The 22,534-nt window shown below is 45.9% G+C and overlaps 1 protein-coding gene and 1 long non-coding RNA gene across 7 annotated transcripts in view; one reads left to right on the forward strand and one right to left on the reverse strand.

Annotated features, from left to right (window-relative positions):
• Window positions 1–229: 229 nt before the first annotated feature.
• Window positions 230–1,285, reverse strand: LOC110345795 (uncharacterized). The gene is made up of 2 exons (XR_002389403.2): window positions 1,219–1,285; window positions 230–1,065 (listed from the first exon to the last, which is right to left on the reverse strand). It is a non-coding gene; the product is annotated as an uncharacterized LOC110345795 (long non-coding RNA).
• Window positions 944–22,534, forward strand: part of Tbc1d2 (TBC1 domain family member 2) — a 47,791-nt gene continuing 26,200 nt past the window's right edge. For 2 of the 6 annotated variants that reach the window (XM_021244520.2, XM_087183624.1), the window contains exons 1-5: window positions 1,374–2,030; window positions 4,891–5,032; window positions 10,938–11,085; window positions 16,585–16,703; window positions 21,261–21,457. In XM_021244520.2, coding sequence (XP_021100179.2) covers window positions 1,677–2,030; window positions 4,891–5,032; window positions 10,938–11,085; window positions 16,585–16,703; window positions 21,261–21,457 — 960 coding nt within the window. In that variant the 5' untranslated portion in view covers window positions 1,374–1,676. Of the gene's footprint in view, window positions 961–1,372; window positions 2,031–4,890; window positions 5,033–10,937; window positions 11,086–16,584; window positions 16,704–21,260; window positions 21,458–22,534 lie in introns of those variants that run through there. The other 4 variants (XM_087183623.1, XR_015440005.1, XM_004864947.3 and 1 more) reach the window with 4 other exon arrangements.

Raw genomic sequence — 22,534 nt, forward strand, 5'->3', positions numbered from 1 at the left:
TGTGGTTTCATCTTTTTGCCTTGAGGGCTATTTTATTGGTCTTTAATTACAGCTCACATTTATTGAACATTTATTGGGCCCAATCCCCTGTATTAACAGTTTCCCAGTTATTATTTTACCTAATTATTAAAACAATTCCAGGGGTATACAGGTGTGGATCCAAGTTTTGTAGGGACTGAAACTTTTAAAGGGCCGTCTTAGAAAAAAATATAAAATTATAAACACAAAATGAAGCACGATGATGAATATTTATTAAGAAATGAAAAGATAAATAACAAAATTAAGAGATCTTTTCACTTATAAGAAATTCTTCCTGGTTTCAACCTCCCCACCTAGAATACTACAATCTCAGAGTTCTGGGCAAGTTTAATTTAAAGCTCATTTGCTTCACCGTAAAATCTGCCTGGCGTCGGGGTAAGGAAGTAGATGTTACAATTAACTTTTTATAGACAAGAAAACTAAAGTTGAGTAAATAGCTCAAGGATTGCGTTGGAATCTGAACGTCATGCAAACGGACTCCAGAATTCTAGCCTTTTTACCCTACCTGCTTCCAATTATCACCCTTGGCCGTGCGGGACGATTTAGTTAAGGACTGCGGAGGGGAGACGCTAAAAAGTAACAGGAGAGACCGAAGAAAGAGGAGTACGAGGGTGAAGCCCCTTGGAAGGTAGTCCAGAAGGGGCTGCACAGCCATGCTTGGGAGGGAAGTGGAGAAACTTAAGGGGAAAAAGGTAAAATTAGGCAGGAAGTTGAGAAAGTCAGAGACCTAGTGCTTTCATTTCCAAAACGTACCGCACCCAACCAGACACGGGCGTGTCACTGAGTTGCTGCAGCGCAGCGACCGCCCCTCGACGCCCGATGGGCCATCAGTATAGGGAGGAGGCGAATGGGAGCCGGGGCCGAGGCAGAGGAAGCAATGCAGTCTCTGAGGCGCTGAAGAAACTTCACTGCGAAGAAGAGGTATAGGGGACCCTCAAGCCGCGCCCGGAAGTGGGGCCCGGAGCCAGACTGCCCTCTCAGCCAATGGCCCCGTGATGAGCAGTCGGACGGTGGCCCGCACAGCACCTGAAAGGAAAAGACGTGAGACTCAAGAGCCAGTAGAAGGCGCCATCCTTCTGCGTTACTATATGAGCTACCACGGCAGTGTGGCCAAGGGCAGGGATCTCTTCCTGAATCTTTCCAGTGGTTAACTTATCTCAGAACCATCGCATTTTCTACCTGAGTCGTGTCTCAAACACACACCACAGCTGCCCTCAGCAAAGATGGCTGACCCGGCCAAAGGAAAAGCCGGATGTGGGCGGGCCTGGGAGAGCCGGGGAGGGCCAGGCGGGGTGGGGGCGGGGCCGGCGTTTGAAGGGGCGGGGCCATCCACCCCCAACCTGGGTTTATAGTTTATTTATTTATTTTACTTTAGACAGGATTTCGCTGAGTTGTTCAAACTGGGCTTAAGCTTGCGACGTCCTTGCCTCGGTCACCCAGAATGCTGGAATTACGGTCTTTGATACGCAAACGCTGCCGCCACCCGGGTCCCTCAGTCCTCTTCTGGGGGCGGGTCCACTGCTAGTTCCGCCCCCGCTCAGGTACCTATACCTCTGGTAGGTGCCCGGGAGTCTCAGGGATCTCGGCCCTGCGGTCAGGCGGGCCCCTGGTCCCTACATGGTCCCTGGCTACCAGCAATGAAGGGTGCCCAGGAGGACGTCCCTGGGTCCGAAGAGCCTGTGGACTCGGCCCGGAGCCCCGAGGTGGGGCCTCCTGAGGAGTCGGAGGACTGTGCTCGGTCCCCGGAGGCGGCCCCCAAGAAACTTTGTGGGTATTTAAGTAAGTTTGGTGGTAAAGGGCCCATCCGGGGCTGGAAAACTCGCTGGTTCTTTTACGACGAGAGGAAATGCCACCTGTATTATTCGCGGACAGCGCAGGATGCTAATCCCCTGGACAGTATCGACCTCTCCAGTGCGATCTTTGACAGCAAGGCGGACGCTGAGGAGGGGACTTTCGAAATCAAGACCCCCAGCCGGGTTATCACCTTGAAGGTAAATGGACCGCTTTGCTGGTCTTCAAGTGAGATGCATACGCAGTTCTCAGGGCACAGCAGGGCACAAGTGTGTGGTCACTGTAAATGGACTGAAACAGGGATCCCCAACTTGGGCCCAGAGCTTTGTGCTTTCCAAAGCCCCTTCACACCCATTTACTCATTGGGATTCCAGGGGCAAGGACGAGGGACCCATTTTGTGGATCAAGAGACTGAGCCATAGATGACGTTTGTGGCCAGAGGTCAGGCATTTATTGTGGTGTAGTCTTTCTGCTTTCAGTGCTATATCAAAACTTTGACTTTTGGGTGTGCCTAACTCCATAGTTACCTTAACTTTCCTTCTTGGACTGAAGTATAATCAAGATACCATCCTTGCAAACCTCAAGAGTAGGATTCTGATTTACTTCTTAATATTTTGGCCAAGGGGAGTGAATGCTGACATTGGCAGAGATTGGGAAGATAAACACGTAGGTTTTCACTGATCGGCCTTGATTGCTCATTTGGGCATGTCTAAACTAGTGAGCAATTAGGGTTTGTTGAATGAACACACATGCACAATTACGGTTATGGAACCGAGGCCACTTAATTGGAAAGAGCTCTAGACTAGGAGTTCTATGGACCTCAGAGAAGCTATGCAAAGATACAGCCTCACTTCCCCATTCTCATCTGACTCTTCCCGAGCCTGCAGCTAACTAGGCATCTGTGAACACTCACGATTTTGTGGGGCTTGGCTAGTGAGTAGGCTGAGGGACTCACTCGTTAAAATAATGGAAACCAGGAAATTCAGACCAGGAAAGGCATTTTGGAGATCATGTAGTTCCTGGATTCTGTGTCTCCTTTCATAGATTGAGGGCTGTGTACAGGGTTTCCAATGTGTGGCTTTTACTATGCCATTGATCCATGCGTGTGTCTGGCTTTGTGCTAGGCTCTGGGGTGAGGAGCTAAGTCAGTCCTGCCCCCTAACTCCCAAATAGCTTAAGATATGATAGGCAAGACTGATGGAGGAAATGGTAGTCACAGTAAAATATCCATAATGACTGTGATAAGTCTGCATAAGAAAAGTGTGTGGCAGGAGGGGAGGCTGGCCAGAAAAGCATTGCCTGAGTCTTGAAAGAAGAACTAGGTTTTTGACAAACAGACAAGAGGGAGATGGGTGCTCCAGGCCAAGAGAGCCCTGGGAGCAAAGATAGAGCATAAGTGTCCAGGCACCTTAAAGGAATCTGGGACATAGGCAGGGCCCCAAATGATGGAGTTGGAGGGCAGAAGAGGAGGTGCATTTATGAGTTAGGCTAACAAGCTTGGACTTTGCCTGGTAAACTATGGAAGTTGTCTTAAGAGCCTTAAGCAAGGAAACAGTGAGATTAGAATGTTTAGAAAACTCAGTCTGACTATTGGGTAGAGAACAAATTATGGGAAAGGGAGGGTGGTAGTCAGAGAACCCACTAGGAGATGATCTGGAGGGAATGATGGCTGAGCTCAAGCCATTGCCCCTGGAAGGAAGGCAGATGGCAGTGGACAGGGATGGTAGGGAAGTTGAATATGGTAGAGATGTCAGGAATGGCCTGAGTACTGTCTGGTTACCTGGCTGGGTCACTCACAAGAGGGGAACTCAGGATGAGAAGCCCCCCACAGAGCATGGTCCTCCTAAGTAGAATTAAGTCTCAAGAGTATGTGTTGACTCACCATGGTATCTTCCAGTGCCCATCATAGTCCCTGACCCATATGATAGGTGCTCAAAAATGGATTATATAATAAAACAGAGTATTTGGGTTTTGCTGGAATTCATCAACTTTAACATCATAGTGAAGCCCTGGGAAGTCCCTCAGGGAAAATTTACAGAAAGAGAAAACTGGTGGGCATCATTTGATCTTACTGATATCTACATCACAGGTGAGAGCCTCTTGCATGGAGCCCCATCCTAGGTTATGCCCCATCTGTGACCCTCTTGAAAGGGAGAGTTTGCCCTGGTTGCCAAATAGCCTGCTTTTCTCATGTGGCCTTGATCATAGGCTCTGGAGACTTACCATCTGCTCCCAGCGAGTTGCCCATCCTCTGTGTTCATGTCAGCTAATTTTATGCCTTCTATACGTAAGCCACAAATCTGGCCATAAATTACAGCAAAGTTCAGATCTAGGAGTAGGTGATTAGAGGTGTGGGACCAGTTCTGCAACCACAGTTCTGTAGAAAGACCAGTTCACTCCTGCCTTGCCTCTTTCCTGGAGGATCCAGTGAGCTAATGGATGTGAGAGTGGGTGTTTGAACCATCTAGTACTGGGAAACTAATGACCAGCCTCAACTTCTAACTCGTTTGCAGTGCTGGATCATGCAGAAGGTGCTACCATGTTGTCAGAGTGTACATGTGACTTTCCAGTCCCCATTCATATCTGATTTCACTGCATCCCCCCCAGCAGGAGGGTTTACCTCCATTCCACCAAAAGACAACTAAGACTTGCAAATGTCAGAAGGAGAGAGAGAGAGAGAACACACCATGGTGCGCCCAAAGTCAGAATTCCAAAGTTCCTTCCCTTTCTACCTAACATCTATTCTTCCGGCCAGTGAGCACATTTTCAGTACTTGTCATGTGTCAGGTACTGTGCTAGGCACTTTATTTCTCCTGTCTCACTTCACCCTCATAACCATTCCATGAAAGGCTATTATTGTCACTATAGCACAGATGAGGAAATGGAGGCTCAGAGAGGTTAAAGAACCTTTGAGTGGGTGGCCAGGGCCTGATTGTTTTCCATAGCCAAGAAGCATGTGGTGTTTCAGAGGTGGGTGCCAACCCACACCCTCCCCTCATCCTACACCCAGTGCCACCCTGCAGGCACAGGACCTTGCCAACTAATCTTTGTGCTTTTCAGGCCACCACCAAGCAAGTGATGCTGTACTGGCTGCAGCAGCTGCAGATGAAACGCTGGGAGTTCCACAGTGGCCTGCCTGCACCTCCTGCTGCCCCTGATGCTGGCCCAGCTGGGAATGGGCCTGTCCTGCACCTCGAGCTAGGTACCCACAGTCTGGCCTTCTGCCACATACCAGAGCTCTGGTGGCCAGGCCTTTACCCTGCTGTTGGGAGCAAGTGGGACAAGCACTCTGCAAAGGAAGCAGAGAGTCAGGGTTATGGCCTAGGGTTAGGTAGGGCAGGAATACGGGCTCTGATGCCCAGCTGGCTGGGTACAAATCCTAATTGCATGTGATTTTAGCAATTTGTTTAACCTCCCTGAGCTTCGGTTTCCTTCCCTATAAAATGAGAGTAATAAATTACGTCTACTTTTCAGGGCAATCATATGAGGGTTAATACACCTGAAATGTCTAGAACAATGCCTGCACATTGTCAGAGCCCAGTAGACATTAGCTACTGTGATGATAGCAATCATGAAACAGTCCCAAGAAATAAAGCCTGCACAAAGTTGCTGTGAGGATTCACGTGAGAATGTAGTGTTGTAGTGGTTTCATCTATAAATGCTTTTATGCTGTGAGTTGGATGCATTCATGATTTTATCCCTATGGTTTTAAGAAAACAGAATCCTTTGCACTCCTTGACCTACAGTGGAGGTTTCTTTTGTTTTGTTTTTTGCAGTACTGAGAATTGAGCCCGGGCCTCTCACACTGACCTATATCCCCAGCCCTTATTATTTATTTTTATTTTCAAACAGGGTTTTTGTTTTGTTTTGTTTTGTTGAGACAAAATCTCACTATGTAATTCAGGCTGGCCTTGAATTCACTATGTAGCCCAGGTTGGCCTCAAGCTCTTGTCAATCCTTCTGCCTCAGCCTCCCAAGTGCTGAGACTATAGGCATGTGCCACCACACACAGCACCTCCTGGACCTCCAAACCTGAGTGAATCTGCCTTTGACTCTTTCTTCTCCCAGTTCCCTTCCCTCAGTAGGTGGCTCCCCTGTACCCAGCTGCTGCAGTGACTAGAAGTCACCTGCCACCCTCCCTCAGTCTCAGCTGCCCAGTCCAGCCAGGCTCCACACTGGCCATTCTTGCCCTCTGACCCACACGCCAGTCCCAGGCCTTCCTCCCTGCTATTGCATGGGTCAGATCTCATCTCTCAGCTGGAAAACCACAGCAGCCTCCTCACCAATATCCCCATGTCCAGGCCTCTGCTTGAACCTTTCCTCTCACTACAGCCTGTGTGAGCTTTCCAAAATGAAAACCTAAGCTTGTCACCCTCTCCCCGGTCACCCATCACCAAGACAGGTTGGTTGTAGCTCCATGTGCGATGCATAGGGTTTGTCCCTCCTGGTCACACTCCTGTTGGTTCCCCCAGCTCCCACTTTGTGCCTATGCTTAAGCAGCACCAGGTGAAGCTCTGCTCTCCTTCCTCCTTGCCCAGAAAATTCCTTCTGTTCTCTAAGGTAAAGCTCCAGTGTCACCTCCTTATCTTGTCAATCTTCTCTCAGATACCTCCTGAGACTTTGTCAACTGGATTCTTCATGGGCTCTTGACACTTCAAACATTGCTAAGGAGCCTTGTCACATTGTTTTCTGATTACCAATATCCTTGTCAGTCTCCACCCACTATCCCTTAAGGGTAGGGTCATTTCTTTGTCCCTTGTGCCCCCAGTCCTTGGTTCTCTGCCTAGCACATTGGATATTTATGGAGGGAATGTGTGAGTGAATATATTGAGCTTCATGATTGAGGAAAGGAATGTAAAGTCCATAGCATAATGTCAGGAGCATAGCAAGTGCTTAACACACAGTAGCTGTCCTAATAATGCACACATGCATATATACATATGTATGTCATTTTCATATATTTTTGCTATTGCTGTCATAATAGAACATACATGCATATATGTCATTACTATCATAATAGTACATGCATATATGCTATTACTGGTGCAATAACTACTTCTTTAATTGTTACTAATAATTTCTTCAGGATCCTTCCTTCCTTCCCTCTCTCCTTTTTTCCTTCTCTCCTTCCCCCACCCCTCTCTTTCTGACTAGGCCCTGCTGTGTTGCTCAGGCTGGTCTCAAACACACAATTCTCCTGCCTCAGCCTCCTAAGTAACTGGGATTACAGGTGAATACCACTGCATCTTTGGGCAGCCTTTTGTTTTGGGGTTTTTTGTTTTTGTTTTTAAATTTTTATTTACTTATTTCCCAGTACTGGGGATCGAACTCAGGACCTTGCGCTTACAAGTCAGGCACAGCACCACTAAGCCAAATCCCCAGCCCCTGGGCAGCCTTTTGAAGGGTTTCTTTGCACCCACATTTCTACTACACCCCTACTTCCTATCTACCAGGCAGCCAGGCAACTCTGGCTATGCAGAATATTGTAGCATGAGTTGATGAAATTGCCAAAGATCAGCCTCAGACTAGAAACAAGGAGAAGCCCTCTTTCCTGTGTGTCCTAAAGTATACTTTGAAGAACAGCATTGTGAGAAGCATGGTGCTAGGGTCTCACAGCCTTTTGTGCTATAGCAAAGCTGATATGAGCTCTTTAATTTTGTAGCTTTGCATCAGCACACATGGCCAGGCCTGTTCAGGGCCAGCCTTACTGTGGGGTAGGGGGTGGTTGCCATAGAAATCAGGGCACTAGTCTCCCGGAGGACACAGCCATGAGACTCGGGAAGCAGAGGTATGAGCCTCCTGAAGCCTTTCTTTGCCCCACAGCAAGCCTGCTTTTTCCCAGACCCACAGCCTGAGCAGAAGTCTTCCCCACACCCTCCAGAAAGACATTTCTGAAGTGTTCAGCAAGCTGGCAAGCCCAGAATTAGCTGCCTGGAAACAGACTGCCCCACCTCTCAGCCTCCGCCCTTCCTGAGGAAGCAGAGGAATGCATGATCCCCTTCTGACTTTGAGTCAGAGACAGTGGCCTATAAAAAGTGTTCCATCATTGCCATTGAGCAATCTCCAAGGCAAGTTCTTGTCAGCTCTTTAGCATTTACAAAATTATTTTATACTTTACTTAAATAATGGTCTCTACAGAGCCAAGAAAAATCAAAAGGAAATGAACAGATTTATAATAATAATAACACATTGCTAAAGTAAGCTCAATTTACAGAGAGCTTTTATATACTTCTATCTTAAAAAATATGCATACAGTTTACTGATGCTTCTCTATCAGTTGATGTGTGTTATTTTACTTAATCCTTATGACAATCTTATGGGTGTTATTCCCATTTTATAGTAGAACAAACTGAGGCACTCTAACAAGGGAGTGTTTGCACTGATGTTTAAATTAGCAGACTCAGATCCTTCTCCCATAGCTGAGGAGGCACTCAGGCCTCTGTCCAGTTACCTCCAGGGAAGCAGTGACCTTCTGGGTCAGGCCCTGTTTTGTGTAGACTTCTTCCCATTTGTGGTGGGACAGACCTAGGCCTCAGGCAAAAGGAAAGTTTTCAGTGAATGCTTCTGGATATATGCTTATAGTCACCTACTGAGGACCTTTCTCCTGGCTAGAGGGGGGCCAAAGACCTGAGTCATGGATTCTGTGTCCTGTGGGAAGTGCTAACCTCAGCTGAGGCATGGCCGTCATGTGTGGCCCATCCCTTTTTGAGAACCTCTGCACTGCCTTGTGGCCTGTGACTTGTTGGGCACCCCTCCCATCTTGGAACCATCTGCTTGTTCAAAAAGCTGCCCTTATGAGCCCTGTGGTTTAGTGGGAAAAGCACCATAATTGTGTCACATGCTAGCTTTGACTTTGGCCACAAAATTCAGTCCAAGCTACTCTTTTCTCGTTGGTGAAACCAAGGAGTGATGACACTTAACCCCCAAGACAGTTCTTTGTGGCTTCAGATTAGATCTCAGGCCACAGATTGAAGTTATAGGAGACTAGACATTGGCAGTTAGGGAAGTACTTGCTAAAATATTAAAATCTTGGAAAGACTTATTTTCTGTTTGCTTTGAATAAGGGAGAAAAAGGGTGGTTTAAAGTAATTGATAAAGAAAATCTTAGCTGAGCACTGTGGTACATCCCTATAGTCCCAATTACTAGGAAAGCTGAGGCAGGAGGATTATAAATTCAAGGCTAGCCTGGGCAATTTAGCAAGACCCTATCTGAAAATAAAATTTTTAAAAAGGGTAGGCATGGCTCCATGGTAGAGCAAAAAAACTACTTTGAAAGATTGAAGTCCACATTTATAGGACCTATTGTTTTCTAAACATTTCTATGCACTTTAACTCTGAAGGAGACAAAGTAAAAAGAGTATCCTTCCTGGTTTGTTTGGTTGTTTTTTTTTTTAAATTGTTTCCCAACTGGGTCATAGCACTCTCCCCCATGGAGACAGGGGTTGGTCACAGATCTTCCAGCCAAAGCCAGGTTCATTAAACCTGGCTCCTACCTCAGGCTCCTACTCAGACCCTGGGGGCTCTGCCTTTCCAAGCAAGTGAGGTCCAGTCTCCTAGCCACATCCCCTCCTCTGTGACCTTCCCAGCCCCATCCCCCTAGGTCTTCACCCAAGTGCTCAGCTCTGTCTCTAGAATCCTTTGCTGCCGCCTATACTTAGGCTTTGTAGAGAGATGCGTCCCCACTCCTCCCACAGCTCCAAATTAGCTCCAGTGCCCCTCTCCAGGAAATTTCTGGCTTGATTTGAAAGGACTCTGTCTCCACCTCCCAGAATGGCCCCTGCCCCAGTTTCTGCCCACCTGGCTCCTGAGGTGTGCACTTCTTCCCTTTGCCTGTTTCTTAGGCTGTTAGCGTCCTACAGCTTTGAGTCATACTACTTTCTCCATCCCCACCTGGAGGCCCCAGGGTAGACACCTGGTCTGAGCTTGGGGAGGGTTGAAGTGAAGACCTCAAATGGATAGCTTTTGGTGTTGCCAATTAGTGGATGACCTGCACCATCCCATGGAGCCTATTAAGAATTAGCAAATGTAGGGCCAGGGATTTAGCTCAGTGGTTCTGCCACTTGCCTCGCAAGCTCAAGGACCCGAGTTCGATCATTGGTACCGAAAAAAAGAATTAGCAAATATATTGTTCACTGCTGTTTGAATGATTACAAAGTATTTCTTGAGAAAAGATCCAACAAATCCCCTGACCCCCACCATTGTATTTAATGTTTTAGCATCCATACCCCTCTTTCCAGATATAATGTAAAAATAAATTTCCTCCACCTCTAAATTTTTTCACTCAATAAGAATATTCCAAATGAAAGGTGTGTGCTGCCATGTAAATTTCTTGATTAGTCAAGGACATTCCATCCCTTAAATGGTCCTGGTTCTTTTCCAGTTTTTGTAACACTTCAAAGTAACCTTTTTTTTTTTTTGAACCAGTGATTAAACCCAGGTCCTGGTGTGCTTACTAAGCAAGTGCTCCACCAGTGAACTGCACTCCTAGGCCTATTTATTTATGCTTTTTTGAAACAGGATCTCACTCTGTGGTCCAGGCTGGCCTGGAATTTGCAATCCTCTTCCTCAGAAGAGGCTGGAAATTCCAGCCTCCTGAGTGCATGGATTATAGGTGTGCACCACCTATACTCAGCCCCTATATCCTTAAGCATTCTTCATTAACATTAGTTTACATCATTGAGTAATATTCCAGTCTATGAAGGCATCACGATTTACCTAGCCTAGTCCCAGGTTTTTAGATGTTTAAGTTATTTGTAATTTGAAGCTAAGTAAACAATGCTGGAATGAACCCTTTAACACATGAAATTTTCTCCGCATTTTAGACTTCTTTAGGATGGATTCTCAGTTGTAGAAGTGTCTGCACGTTTGCATATTTTTAAGGGTTTTTCTAGAAGACTGCTCCAGCAAAATGTATCATTACATTGAATGCAGCACATAGAATGAAAAACCCCCTTTGCTGCTATTAATCTGCAAGGCAAGCTTGCTTGCCATGTATCTGGCTGTCCACATCCTGCCTGCTATCAGTCAGGGCTGAGTCTGTAGCCCTGAGATCAGCCTTTCATAGTGCTGCACCAGGTGGATTGATCATCCTGTCTTTGGCTCCCTAGAGCAAGAGGAGGCGGAGCTGAAGGAGTTCCTGTGCCCTGTGAAAACGCCCACTGGGCTTGTGGGTGCCACAGCTGCCTTCCAGCCAGTCCCTGCCATGCCCCTGGGCCTTCAGAACATCTCCATCAAGCACTTGGGAACTGAAATTCAGTAAGTGCTGGTGGGCTCGAGGGGCTGGCCAAGACCCCTGCTACCCATCTCTGCAGAGCTTCACCTGGTGCTGTTCTGCAGGAGGGTTGGACTGGGCAGAAGTTATGGACTTTTTTTTTTTTTTTTGTACTGGGGATTAAACTTGGGACCTTGCGCTTTCGAGACAGGTGGCGGAACCACTGATCTAAATCCCCGGCCCTATGGACTTATTTTTAATTAATGATGTTATCACTTTAAAATGTCACATTGGTTATTCTGATCAGAAAGGTATCACATGTTCATTATACGAAAATTAGAAATCTCTGGAAAGGAATGAATTAAAAATTACCCATAATCCAGACAAACCTTAGAAATTGGTATATCTCTTTCCTGTACATTTTCTATGTACAATGATGCCTCAGTTCATGAACTTAATTTGTCTACAGTTTTGGGAAAGACACATTTGTCTTTGTGTGGGAAAATGGCTGCAGTCGTGTTGTCACCCAATGCAGAGTTTGCAAACAAAATTTTGTCAAATACTTCTGTTTGCAAGCCTAATTATTTGCAAACAAAAGTATTTGTGAACTGAGGTGCTACTGTACATGTATACAAAATTGAGATACTGAATGGAATGGCATGTGATGCTTTCACAAATGTCTACATATATGAAACACATCAAATTACTCACTTTCTCCTTTACTATGTGCAATATGTCAACTACTTTTTTATTTAATAATGTATAATATATACAAATGTCCCACTGCCAGGCTTTGTTTTAAATAGTGTATAAAAAAGAACAGCATGGCCTTGACTTTAGAGCCAAATTGCGTAAGTTTGGATCCTGGCTTAAGCAAGGGCTGTGCTACCCACCCTTGGCAAGTTGTTTGCTTCTTTGTGCTTTACTTGATAGTGAATATAAATACAACTGTGCTTGCTCGATAAGGCTATATGGGTGAATACTTTAGAACTGTGCTTGACAATCACACACATGTAACAAATACTGGCTGTGGCTGCCATTGTTGCCCTAGTTGAAAGAATGGAAACCTTCAGGAATTCAAGCTATGCCCAGTACTGATCCTGTTTGGATGTTTATTTTCTGTGTGGACTTTGGACAAACTGGGACCTCTTAGAAGGCAGAATAGATTGCTCACTGGACTAGCATTAGGGACCCATGGTTCTGTGTGACTCAGGCACGGTATATCCCTCTGCTGGCTTTGGTGACTTGAATGAGTAGGAAGGTGGTGATGCCTTTCCCAGGAAAGAAGCCAGTTTTAGATAGAAGAAGATGAGTTCCCTTTGGGACCTGCTGCCCCACAGGCATCTGGATGGAGAAGCCTAAAGCCCAAGAGAGAGAACTAAGCTGGGAGGGTGAGTGTGGACCATGGTTGAACCCCCACAAAGGATGAGTGGACAAGGAGGACCCATGGCAGGGGCTCAAACCCCAGGAGGAGCTCAGGGGAGCTGGGTGCACTGAGAGTGTGGTGAGGGAAAGAGGGGGTCTGAGAAGCTGAGCCATCTGGCCAGCAAGCACCCAGGGCAGGCTTACCAGGATGGAGCTGGATTCGAACCTGACAGAGGTCACAGCCTCAGAAGTGGAACAAAGAATATGCAGAGACCAAGAAAGGAAGGAAGTTTCAAAGCATCACTGTGTCACTTCCCTCCTGTCATTTGTGATAGCCACAGAAGATGTGAGGCAACATCACAAGAGAAGTGCCCTGAGCTGCTGCATGCCCAGGAGAGTGTGGGGAGACCACAGCTGCCCCTATTTCCTGCACTCCTTTGCTGTTTTGCTCCCTGCGGACAGATTGTCCTCAGGGAAGGTATAGGGAACCTCCTGAGCACTGTGCCAGATGCTTTTCGCTGTCCTTGAGGTATAAGAACAAATCTGTGAAGTGGAGTCATCACATGGTCAAGTTCTCAAACCATGGAGTTAGATACCCAGTTCTGATGCTTAGTCCTACCACTTACCAGCTCTCTGGTTTGATTACTCAGCTTCTCAGTATCTCATTTCTGCTCTCTGTCCAGTGGGGCTAATGAGAGCACTTACTTCTCTGAGTAGTTGTGAAGATGAAATGAGTAGAATGCATTATAGTGTTTATCTTAGAAGTTGGCCCAGGGAAAGGCCTGCCTAGGTCTATTGCAAATGAGGAAACTGAGGTTCAGGGAAGATAACTGGGTTGCCCAATGTTATCCCTCCAGAACATGTCTTTATGACAGTCACCTCTATGCTGGCCAGGCCTTTCAGAATTAACCTAACCCTGCTCAGAGAAATGGTCTCTGAATTGCTTCTAGTAAAGACGATACATTTGTAAAACAGAGAAGCATCTTCCAAATACGGTAGTTTAGCTGAGTGATGATAATCTGGACTTGTCCCAGCTTCCTATCCCAGAGGAAACAGATATGTGCTGGGCTTACAAGACCCTTTGCTGCACTGAAGTTGGAGTTTCTGTGCCCTTCCATGCTCCAGGGATGACTGGTCATAAGCCCAGGAACATGTTCAGAGGCTACAGTTCCTGGTAAGGGGGAAGTGTGAGCACCAGTGACAGTCACCTCACCCAGTCAGTGCCTCTGGCTATATTTACAGGTTCCTCTACAATACATGTGGCTGTGGTTTGTGAAATTGTGTAACAGGCTCAGCACAGGATTCACCACAAAATGATGCTCAGTAGCTGGGTGTGGTGGTGCATTCCTATAATCACTTGAGAAACAGTTTGGAGGATCATTGTGAGTTTGAGGCCAGCCTGAGCTACATAGTGAGTTCGATGCCAGCCTGGACTACACAATGAGACCCTGGCTCAAAAACAAATGATATGGGCCTGGGATTTAGCTCAGTGGTGCCACCGCCTGCCCTGCAAGTGTAAGGACCCAAGTTCGATCCCAGGTACCAAAAAAACCAAACAAACAAATAAACAAAAACAAATGACACTAGGGCCGGGGATTTAGCTCAGTGGTGCTGCTGCCTGCCTCACAAGTGCAAGGTCCCAAGTTGGATCCTCGGTATAAAAAAAAACCCCAAAAGCAAATGATATTAGCCAGGCGTGGTGGCACATACCTGTGATCCCAGCACTTGGGAGGCAGAGGCAGGAGGATTGCTGTGAGTTCAAGGCCAGCCTGGCCTACATAGTGAGATTAAGGCCAGCCTGAACTATATAGCAAGACCCTGTCTCAAAAAGCAAACAAACAAACAAAAAATGGTACTTAGTAAATACTAACGCCCATCATGCTCAGTGCTGTTCTTTCCAACACACCTATCATTGTAAGAACTAAAAAGGGAAAGTGACTAGCCCAAGGGGCCTGAGGCCCTTATAATAGGACAATAGTAATAACAGAGCAAAAGGGATCAGAAAGCCAAATTCCAAGGCCAGGTATTAGGAGTACTGAATTTTTATTTCTTCTCTGCTCTTAATTTAACTAATGAATTTTTTCTTTCATGAATCCATAAAAGTACAATCTCATTCTTTTTCTTTTTTTTATTATGCACTCAGCTCTACCAAAACACCTGAACTGTTTAAAAACTAAGTTTCAGAGCAAATGGTTCTTCTTTGAAAAGATTGATGTTTATCTAGATGGTTTTTTGTTTTTTTTGTAAAGGAGAAAGTGCAAATTACTAAAGTCAGGAACAAAAGAAGGGACATTGCTACCAACCTTATAGAAATAAAAAGGACTATAAGGGAATAGTATCAACAACTATATAACAACAAATTTGATAAGTTAGATGAAATGGACAAATTCCTAGAAAGACACAAATTACTGGAACTAACTTAACAAGAAATAGAAAAATTGGAATGGACCTAGTAAATAATAAAGAAACTGAATTAGCAATTAAAAAGCTTAGGACAGCTGGCTTTACAGATGAATTCTACCAAACATCTAAAGAGGAGGAAGGACTGCACTTCTGGAGGTGTAGGGTGGGAGTGAATGTTTGCTGAACATCAATCAAATCTATACATTCATCTTCCCTTTTACTCTCGCTTGGGTTTCATGTCCTTTTTCATGTTTAGTTCCTGGGGATTTCTCTTCCTTCACTGGAACTTCAGCTGGGTGTCTTAAAACTATGTTTTGTATTTATCCAGCATCTAAGAGTTTGTGGAATATTGTCCATCCTATTGCTGGTGGTATATATTAAAAATAGAGGTAATATAACAAAGCTGGGGCTTCAACACAGGTCTGAAGACTTTCATATCCCCTTTTTGGGTCACACTACTGTTGCCCTTAAGTAAATCCTCTCCTAGTGCAGTATGTTTCAAAATGTTGATCATGATCACAGTAAGAAATATACTTTTGTTATACCTCAGTGCACATATATGTAATTCAGAAAATATTGACCCTAGCTAGGTGGAATGCACTCTAATATTTTCTGCTTTTTTGTTTTGTTTTGTGTTGTTTGTTTTTTGAGACAGGATCTCGATATATAGTTCAGACTGCCTTAAACTCACCATATAGCCTCGGCTGGCCTTAGACTCATGGCAATTCTCCTGCCTCAGCCTCCCAAGTGCTGGAATTACAGGCATGTGCCACCACACCCGGCTCTCTGCTTATTTTTTATTTTTTATTTTTTTGGTACTGGGGATCGAACTTAGGACCTTGTGCTTGTGAGGCAGGCGGCAGAACCACTGAGCTAAACCCCGGCCCTGTCTGCTTATTTTTCAAATGGTGTCATGACACTGAATAAATTTTATAATCTTCCCAATGGGTTACAACCTGCTGTTTGAAACAACTGACTAGCAAATTCCTTTCTTCTTCTCTTCCCTGCAATTAATTTCATAATGAGTGTGCTTTTACCTCTTTGCAAGGGAAAATAAACTCAATTGACCTGTCTTTCCATCTGGCCCACTATGCATTTTTCTGTGGTGTGTGCTCTTAGGCCAGACTTTGGTGCTACCTAGTTACTTCCTGTATTGAGCCTGGATTCTGGGCACACCCAACCCAGTGCCAGGTACTCAGATCCCAGTTCTTGAAGAAATGACACTATGAGGCTCAGCCTAAATAAGTATTTGAAAAACATGAGGTATAGTAAGCTCCTTGGAAGCTGTGAGGTCAGCAGAGGCTGCAGAGAGGACAGATCTGAGTGAGGAAAGAGAGGAAAGGGAGGCAAAAGTCACAAGATATTTATGACATATCTCAGTGGAACTGGAAGCCACTGGTAGTTCTGGAGCCAGATAGTTATAAGACCAGATGGAGGTTATAGGAACTGTAGTTTGGCAGGCCCATTCAATATTTGTTCAACATATATGTGTGAAGTACCTTGTCTATCTCAGGCACTGTTCTAGGTATGCTAGATCTATCAGTGAACAGAAGGATATTTCAGCAGCAAGGGTAGGGGATGGGAGAGTCAAGCTTATGACAGCAATGGAGTGTGTGGAAGGGGCTAAGAGAAAGAGGAAGGCCTGAGGGCCCAGACTGGTGTGTGTTTTGGGATGCATCATGCAGCTACCTGGGGCATCTCCCTGGCATGAGGCCTGAGCTCCAGCAGAGAGGGCAGAGGGGCTGTCAGCTCACACTCCTCACTTCTCCTTTCAGAAACACTATGCATACCATTCGTGGCAATAAGCACACCCAAGGAACCAGCCTTGGGCTTCTCATGGAAGAGTCTCCGCCAAGTGGGGAGCAGCCCTCAGCCCCTGACTCCAGCACCCCAGGTGAGCCTCTGACCAGATCTGAGTGGCTTCCAGAGAGTAGGGCTCCTGGGCCAGAATGAGTGCCTTCTCTCCTCCCTGCCAGCCTGCATGTACGCGCGCGTGCGTGTGTGTGTGTGTGTGTGTGTGTGTATCAGTCTCCTGCTGCTGCTATAACAAAATTCCATGGACAACTCTGTGGGTGAAACAGCAGACATGTATTTTTCACCATCATAAGGAGTCAGGGAAGTCCAAGATTAAGGTGCTGATTGCTTGTCTGGTGAAGGCCCTCTTCCAGTCTTGCTCACATGGCTAAGAGAGCTCTGATCTCTTCGTTCACCTCTACTCCCTCCCCTAAGGTCCCACCTTCTAATGCTGTCACCCTGGGGATCAGGGCTTCAACATAGGAAGGGTGTGGGGCTTCCACAAACATTCAGGTCTCAGTGATGTGTCAAAGGTGAAACTCTCCAGGTCATTTCTGGGTTTCTAGGGGTTAAGGAGCAATTTTTTTTTAGTGTGTTAAAATAAACAAAATTTACTATTTTACCACTTTTAGATGTTCACTGTGGTGGCGTTGAGTCATTCACATTGTGCAATGATCACCGCCATCTATCTCCAGAACTTTTTCATCTCCCCAACTGAGCCTTTAGTCATGATTCTTTAAGTAATAAAGATAAATATTATTCTCATGTTTTTCTTTCTTCCTTACTTTTTAATTTATAAAAGAAAGGGCATAAAAATGCCTTCCTGAGGTAATTAAGCCAAAACAGCATTTTTTTGTTTCAGTCACATGAAACAATATGAGTGACCCACACAATCAAAATGGCTTCCTAGCGACTGACATTGGTGCCCTTAGGACATATTTCACTTCAGAAGTATTGGGAGAAACCTGGCTAAGGCAGCACCTAGAGTCTTCTTATGGCAGACTAAGTGCTCCTTTGGAGCATTGCTCCTCACGAGGCCCCAGAGATCAGAGTGACCGGCCTACAGGAAGGTCCCTACTGTATCAAAGCAATAATAATAATGATAAAACTAGCACTTTCATGGTAGTTGCTTTGTAGCTGGGCTACATTAAGCACTTTTTAGGTAATAATTTTATTAAAACATAATTCATATACCATACCATACAATTCACCCATTTAAAGTGTGTGATCCCTTGGATTTCAGTATACCACAGAGCTATGCAGCCATCACTTGAATCAATTTTAGGATATTTTTATGATCCCGGAAAGAAACCTTATATCCATCCCTTAAGCCATCAGGCCCAATCTCCTGCAACCTATAGCAGCTGGTGATCTGCTGTTTGCTTGAACGGCCTTCTCCAGTGTTTCCTGTGTGTGGACTCTGTAACATATGCTCCCTTGTGACTGGTGCCTTTTAGTTAGCAGGAGGTCTTCAGGTTCCATCCATGCAATTGCTAAGCACTTAACCCATGCTGACCCGATTAATCCTTACAGCAAATGGTACTGTAGACACTGCTCTTCTCCTTGTTTGATAAATGAGGAAACTGTGGCATGGAAAAGTGGACTGACTTGCTCATGGCCACACAGTGAGCGACAGAACCAGAATTCAACCTGAGCCTTCTGGCCCCATACTGCTCCCTGATGCCTCATCTATGTCAGTGATTTTTTTCAAACTATGGATGGTCCTGACTCACAAGAACTCACCCATTGTAAAGTTTCCATCTTTACAATAGTGCAAAAGCAATGTGAAATCAGTGGAAACTTTACCTTGAATTTCAGGGGTTTTTTTCTGAGGATCAAACCCAGGGCCAAGAGTATGCTATGAAAGTGCTCTACCACTGGCCCATACCCCCAGCCCAGGAATTTTGAATTTGGATGGTTTCCCAGGCTTTTGAAGTTTATGACACTCACTCTGGATGTTGGGCGGCAGCAGCAACAAGCTGAAGCTCCCAGTCAGTCACTTAGTCATGAGGGGAAACAACCGCGGTGCACTGTGGTGCCAAGCCAGGATGTTCGGTGAGGTGTAGGTGAGGGGAACTAAATCCTTTTTCCATTTGTGCTATTTTCAACTTAAAATGAGTTTATCAGGAAATAACCCTGACACAAGTTGAGGAGCATTTGTACATCTTTATTGCCATGACACCTTGTCCCCCACTCCCAACACACACTAATCTAATATACAAGGCAGGCAGAAGCAGAGTTGAGCAGGTGCAGGAGTCTGGACTCCTGTGCTCCCCCTGCCCCCCCTCACTCTACTATCAGCTCTGAACAAATCCCACCAAATCCTAGTTCACTGGTTGAAAACCACTAACTCAGGCCTTGCTTTCCCCAGCTATAAAATAGGCACATGGTCCCTCCCCTGTTTGTCCTCAGGGTTCGTGAACAGGCATGTTTCAAGTGCTGCAGGACTGCTCCCCTAGACCCTATAACAGCAAAGAGGATGAGGCACTGCATTTTTCTGAGATCCACAGCTAAAGGCCTAGAACAAGGTCCCCAAGGCCAAGAGCTATGGGGCTTCTTTTACCTACTGAAGTCATTCCCTATCTGTTCACCCCAGTCTGGTCTCCAGAAGGAAGACACTTAAGTCATTCAGCCCTTTTTTAAGCCCTCCCTCTCCCCTGTCCTTGGATCCCTTCACATCCTTGTCTTTAACACTTTTAGTACCTAAGTCCCAGAAGGATCAGGGGTAGTTTACCAAAGTACCTATTGGGGGGGGGAAAATGAGTCATTTGAGCTAGGAAGTTTAGATAGCATCAAAATAAGATGTCAGATGCCGCCTGCCTCACAAGTGCAAAGCACCGAGTTCAATCCCCAGTACCCCAAAACAATAAAGAAATAAATAATAAGATGTCAGAGAGTGCCTAACGGTGAGTAGCAAACCAGTATGGTGACACGAAAACCTGTAATCCCACTACCCTGGGAGGCTGAGGGAGGAGGATCACAAGTTTGAGCCAGCCTAGAAAACTTAGTGATTTAGGAACACATTATCTCAAAATAAGAAATTAAAAAAGGACTGAGGCTGGAGATATAGCTCAGTGGCACCATGCCTGCCTGGCAAAGCTCAAGATTCTGAGTTTGATCAAAAAAAAAAAAAAAGGACAGAGGATGTAGCTCAATGCCCTGGGCCTAAACACATGGGGAAAAAAAGTGGGCCACAAATGTGGCTCTGGGCTCTGAGTTTCTCAGCAGCCAAGGCCAAGAGGAGAAATGGAAGTGGCTAGATTATTTCCAGTGTCCATAAGATTAATCACATATTTTCTTAAAAGAAGAAGAGCTTTTTCTGGCATATAAGAGGACTAAGGGGAATTTCTCTGCTGGGGCCTTGTGATGGGTGTGACAGGTATGTCCTGTGTGAACAAGCATCTCCATGTCCCTTGAGCACATAGTCAGGCCACTGAATGTCCTTGATGCAGATTCATGGCAGAGTCCCAAAGCACATATTAGGGGCAAGGTGTGACATGGTGGCCAAGTAGAGTGATTCCCTGATGTTGAATTTAAGAATACAGTTTAGTGACTTGAAGATAGTGCTTGGCAAATGTTTTCTGTAAAGAACCAGATAGTAAATAGTTGAGGCTTGGTGGTCATAGGCTGCAGATATGCAGCTCTCCCTTTGTGAAGTGAAAGCAGCCAAATCTTTGGTCACCATATGTAATCAAATGGGTGTGACTGTGTTCCAGTAAAACTTCACTTAACAAAAAGCAGGCTGTAGACTGGATTTGGTGTGTGAACTGTAGATTGCTGGTGCCTGCTCTTGAAGAAATAAAAGGAAAGCTTTGAGGCAATCAACTGAGGAAAATATGACTCCTAGCCTAGGTGGTAGTAAGAACCAAATTAAACCAGGCATGGTGGCATACACCTGTTTTCCCAGCATTCTGGGAGACTGAGGCCAGCTTGAGCTCAGCTAGGGCAATTTAGCTATTTAGCAAGATCCCATCTCAAAAAATGCTGGGCTGGGTATTTAGCTCAGTGGTTTCGCCACCTGCTGTGCAAGCTCAAGGACCCAAGTTTGATCCCCGGTACCTATATATATATATATATATATACAAAATAAAAAATTAAAAATGCTGGGGATATACCTCAGTGTGAAGACTTTGGGTTCAATCCTTAGTACCAAACTAATTAATTAATTCAAATTAAGAGTTTGAGCTACTGCCTGGGGCAAGAATACAGAATAGCAATATGCAGTCCATGCTCCTAGCAACAGACATATCTGCTTTGAAAATCTGAGGATAGAAATGGTATCCTCAAGTGAGAAATAGGACGTGTTGCAGGGCTGGTGCAGGAGGAGCTGGCCTCCATTAGACCCAGCAGGGTAGGATGAGAGATCCCTGCAGGTCACATGGAGGGAAGGGCACAGGTAGTTTAGGTGGCAGGCTGAATGACTTGGCCAGCACAGTGTGGACAGCCCAGTACATCTCGAAGCATGACCCCATGTCAGCATCAGCTAGGAACTTTGTAGAAATGGAAACTCTGAAACCACTCCATGCCCCCTGAGTTAAAGCCTCTAAGGGGAGGGCCCAACCATCTGTGTGTTAAGACTCCCCCAGTGCTTTGGAAGCAAACGTCTTTGAGAACCATTGGTGTTGATTGTAAGCCCAGCGTCTCTCCTCTTGAACAGGGAAGGAAGCAGCAGATTCTCCAAAGCCTGGACCCAAGTCCTCTCTGCCTGCCAGTCTCCCGCAGAAGAACAAGCGCCAGAGCAACACCTTCCCATTCTTTTCCGAAGGGCTGGTGCGTAACCGGACAGCTCAAGAGAAGGTGGTGGCCTTGGAGCAGCAGGTGCTGGTGCTCACCAAAGAGTTAAAGTCTCAGAAGGTGAGCACTGGCCTCTCCCTGGAGTCCCCAGGCCACAGGGGGCCCCCTGGGCTTGGAGCCTTGTACATAGCTCTGTGTGATATACCAGCCTAGCTGGCTCAGGCTGGTCTCAGGTTGTTAAGGGACCAACTGCAGATTGGAAATGTGCTATTGATTACTCAGGGACATGTTCAAACTAGGTGACAAAAGACCATCAAGGGCAGGGGTCTCTGGAGACCCCCTTTAATAATTATCTTGTGACATGGGTGGTCTAGCCTGGAGAGACATAGGTGATCTAGCCCACCACCCAAACAGTCAATATTTACAGCAGGGATCTGGATGCAGGGTCTTGGGAGGGGTTGCTGAGGAAAGTGGGGGATCTTGAACCTGGCCTGGCAGCTGATTACTGGGTGCAGCTATCTGAAGGACTATCACAAGACAGAAAAAGTTGGCAAGGTTGTGGCCCCAGGGCTGAGGCAAAAGAACACTGATGGATTGGGGAATTTAGACTTAATAAAGTAAGTTTATTTTAGGAATTATAGAACTGCTTCATGGTCATTGTGGAAAACAGATCTCACACACCCAGAGATGTTTACATTGCTCAAAAATTCTATAACCCAGAGAGTGAATTGTGTTTAAATCCAGAGGTCACATGCAAGGGTACAGGAGGGCTGCAACACTGGAGAGAAGCCTCTGCTGAGCACAATAAGAGTGGGGAAATTAGCACAGTTGTTACCATAAACCCCAAGCATGGGGCCCGGGGACGGGGCAGGTTCCACTGAGGGCGGGGGCTCCTCTAAGAGGAAGACCTCAGCTTTGGCTGCCCTGAGTCCTTTTCTGATTCCTTTCCTGGTCTTGGCCCCAGAGGACTCCGGCTGGGGAAGTGGGTGGGTTTGTAGCCTATTTACTGCTGAATCTTCTCCCCCTTGAATATTTCTTGTCCTTTCTGCTCTGTTTTTGGAGAAGACAATCCATAAAAGTGTTTACCTACCTTGTTTTGCCCCTTCTCAGCTTCTCCTGTCACTGTGAGCCAATCTTAGGGGAAGCAACAGAGACTTCACTCTTGGTAGAGTTAGGGTTATGCTTAATGGAGCAGCA

Source organism: Heterocephalus glaber, unplaced genomic scaffold (genome assembly GCF_053883595.1).
Source record: "Heterocephalus glaber isolate CG9 unplaced genomic scaffold, H.glaber_assembly_v1.0 deba00001481, whole genome shotgun sequence".
In the NCBI taxonomy this organism is placed as follows: domain Eukaryota; kingdom Metazoa; phylum Chordata; class Mammalia; order Rodentia; family Bathyergidae; genus Heterocephalus; species Heterocephalus glaber.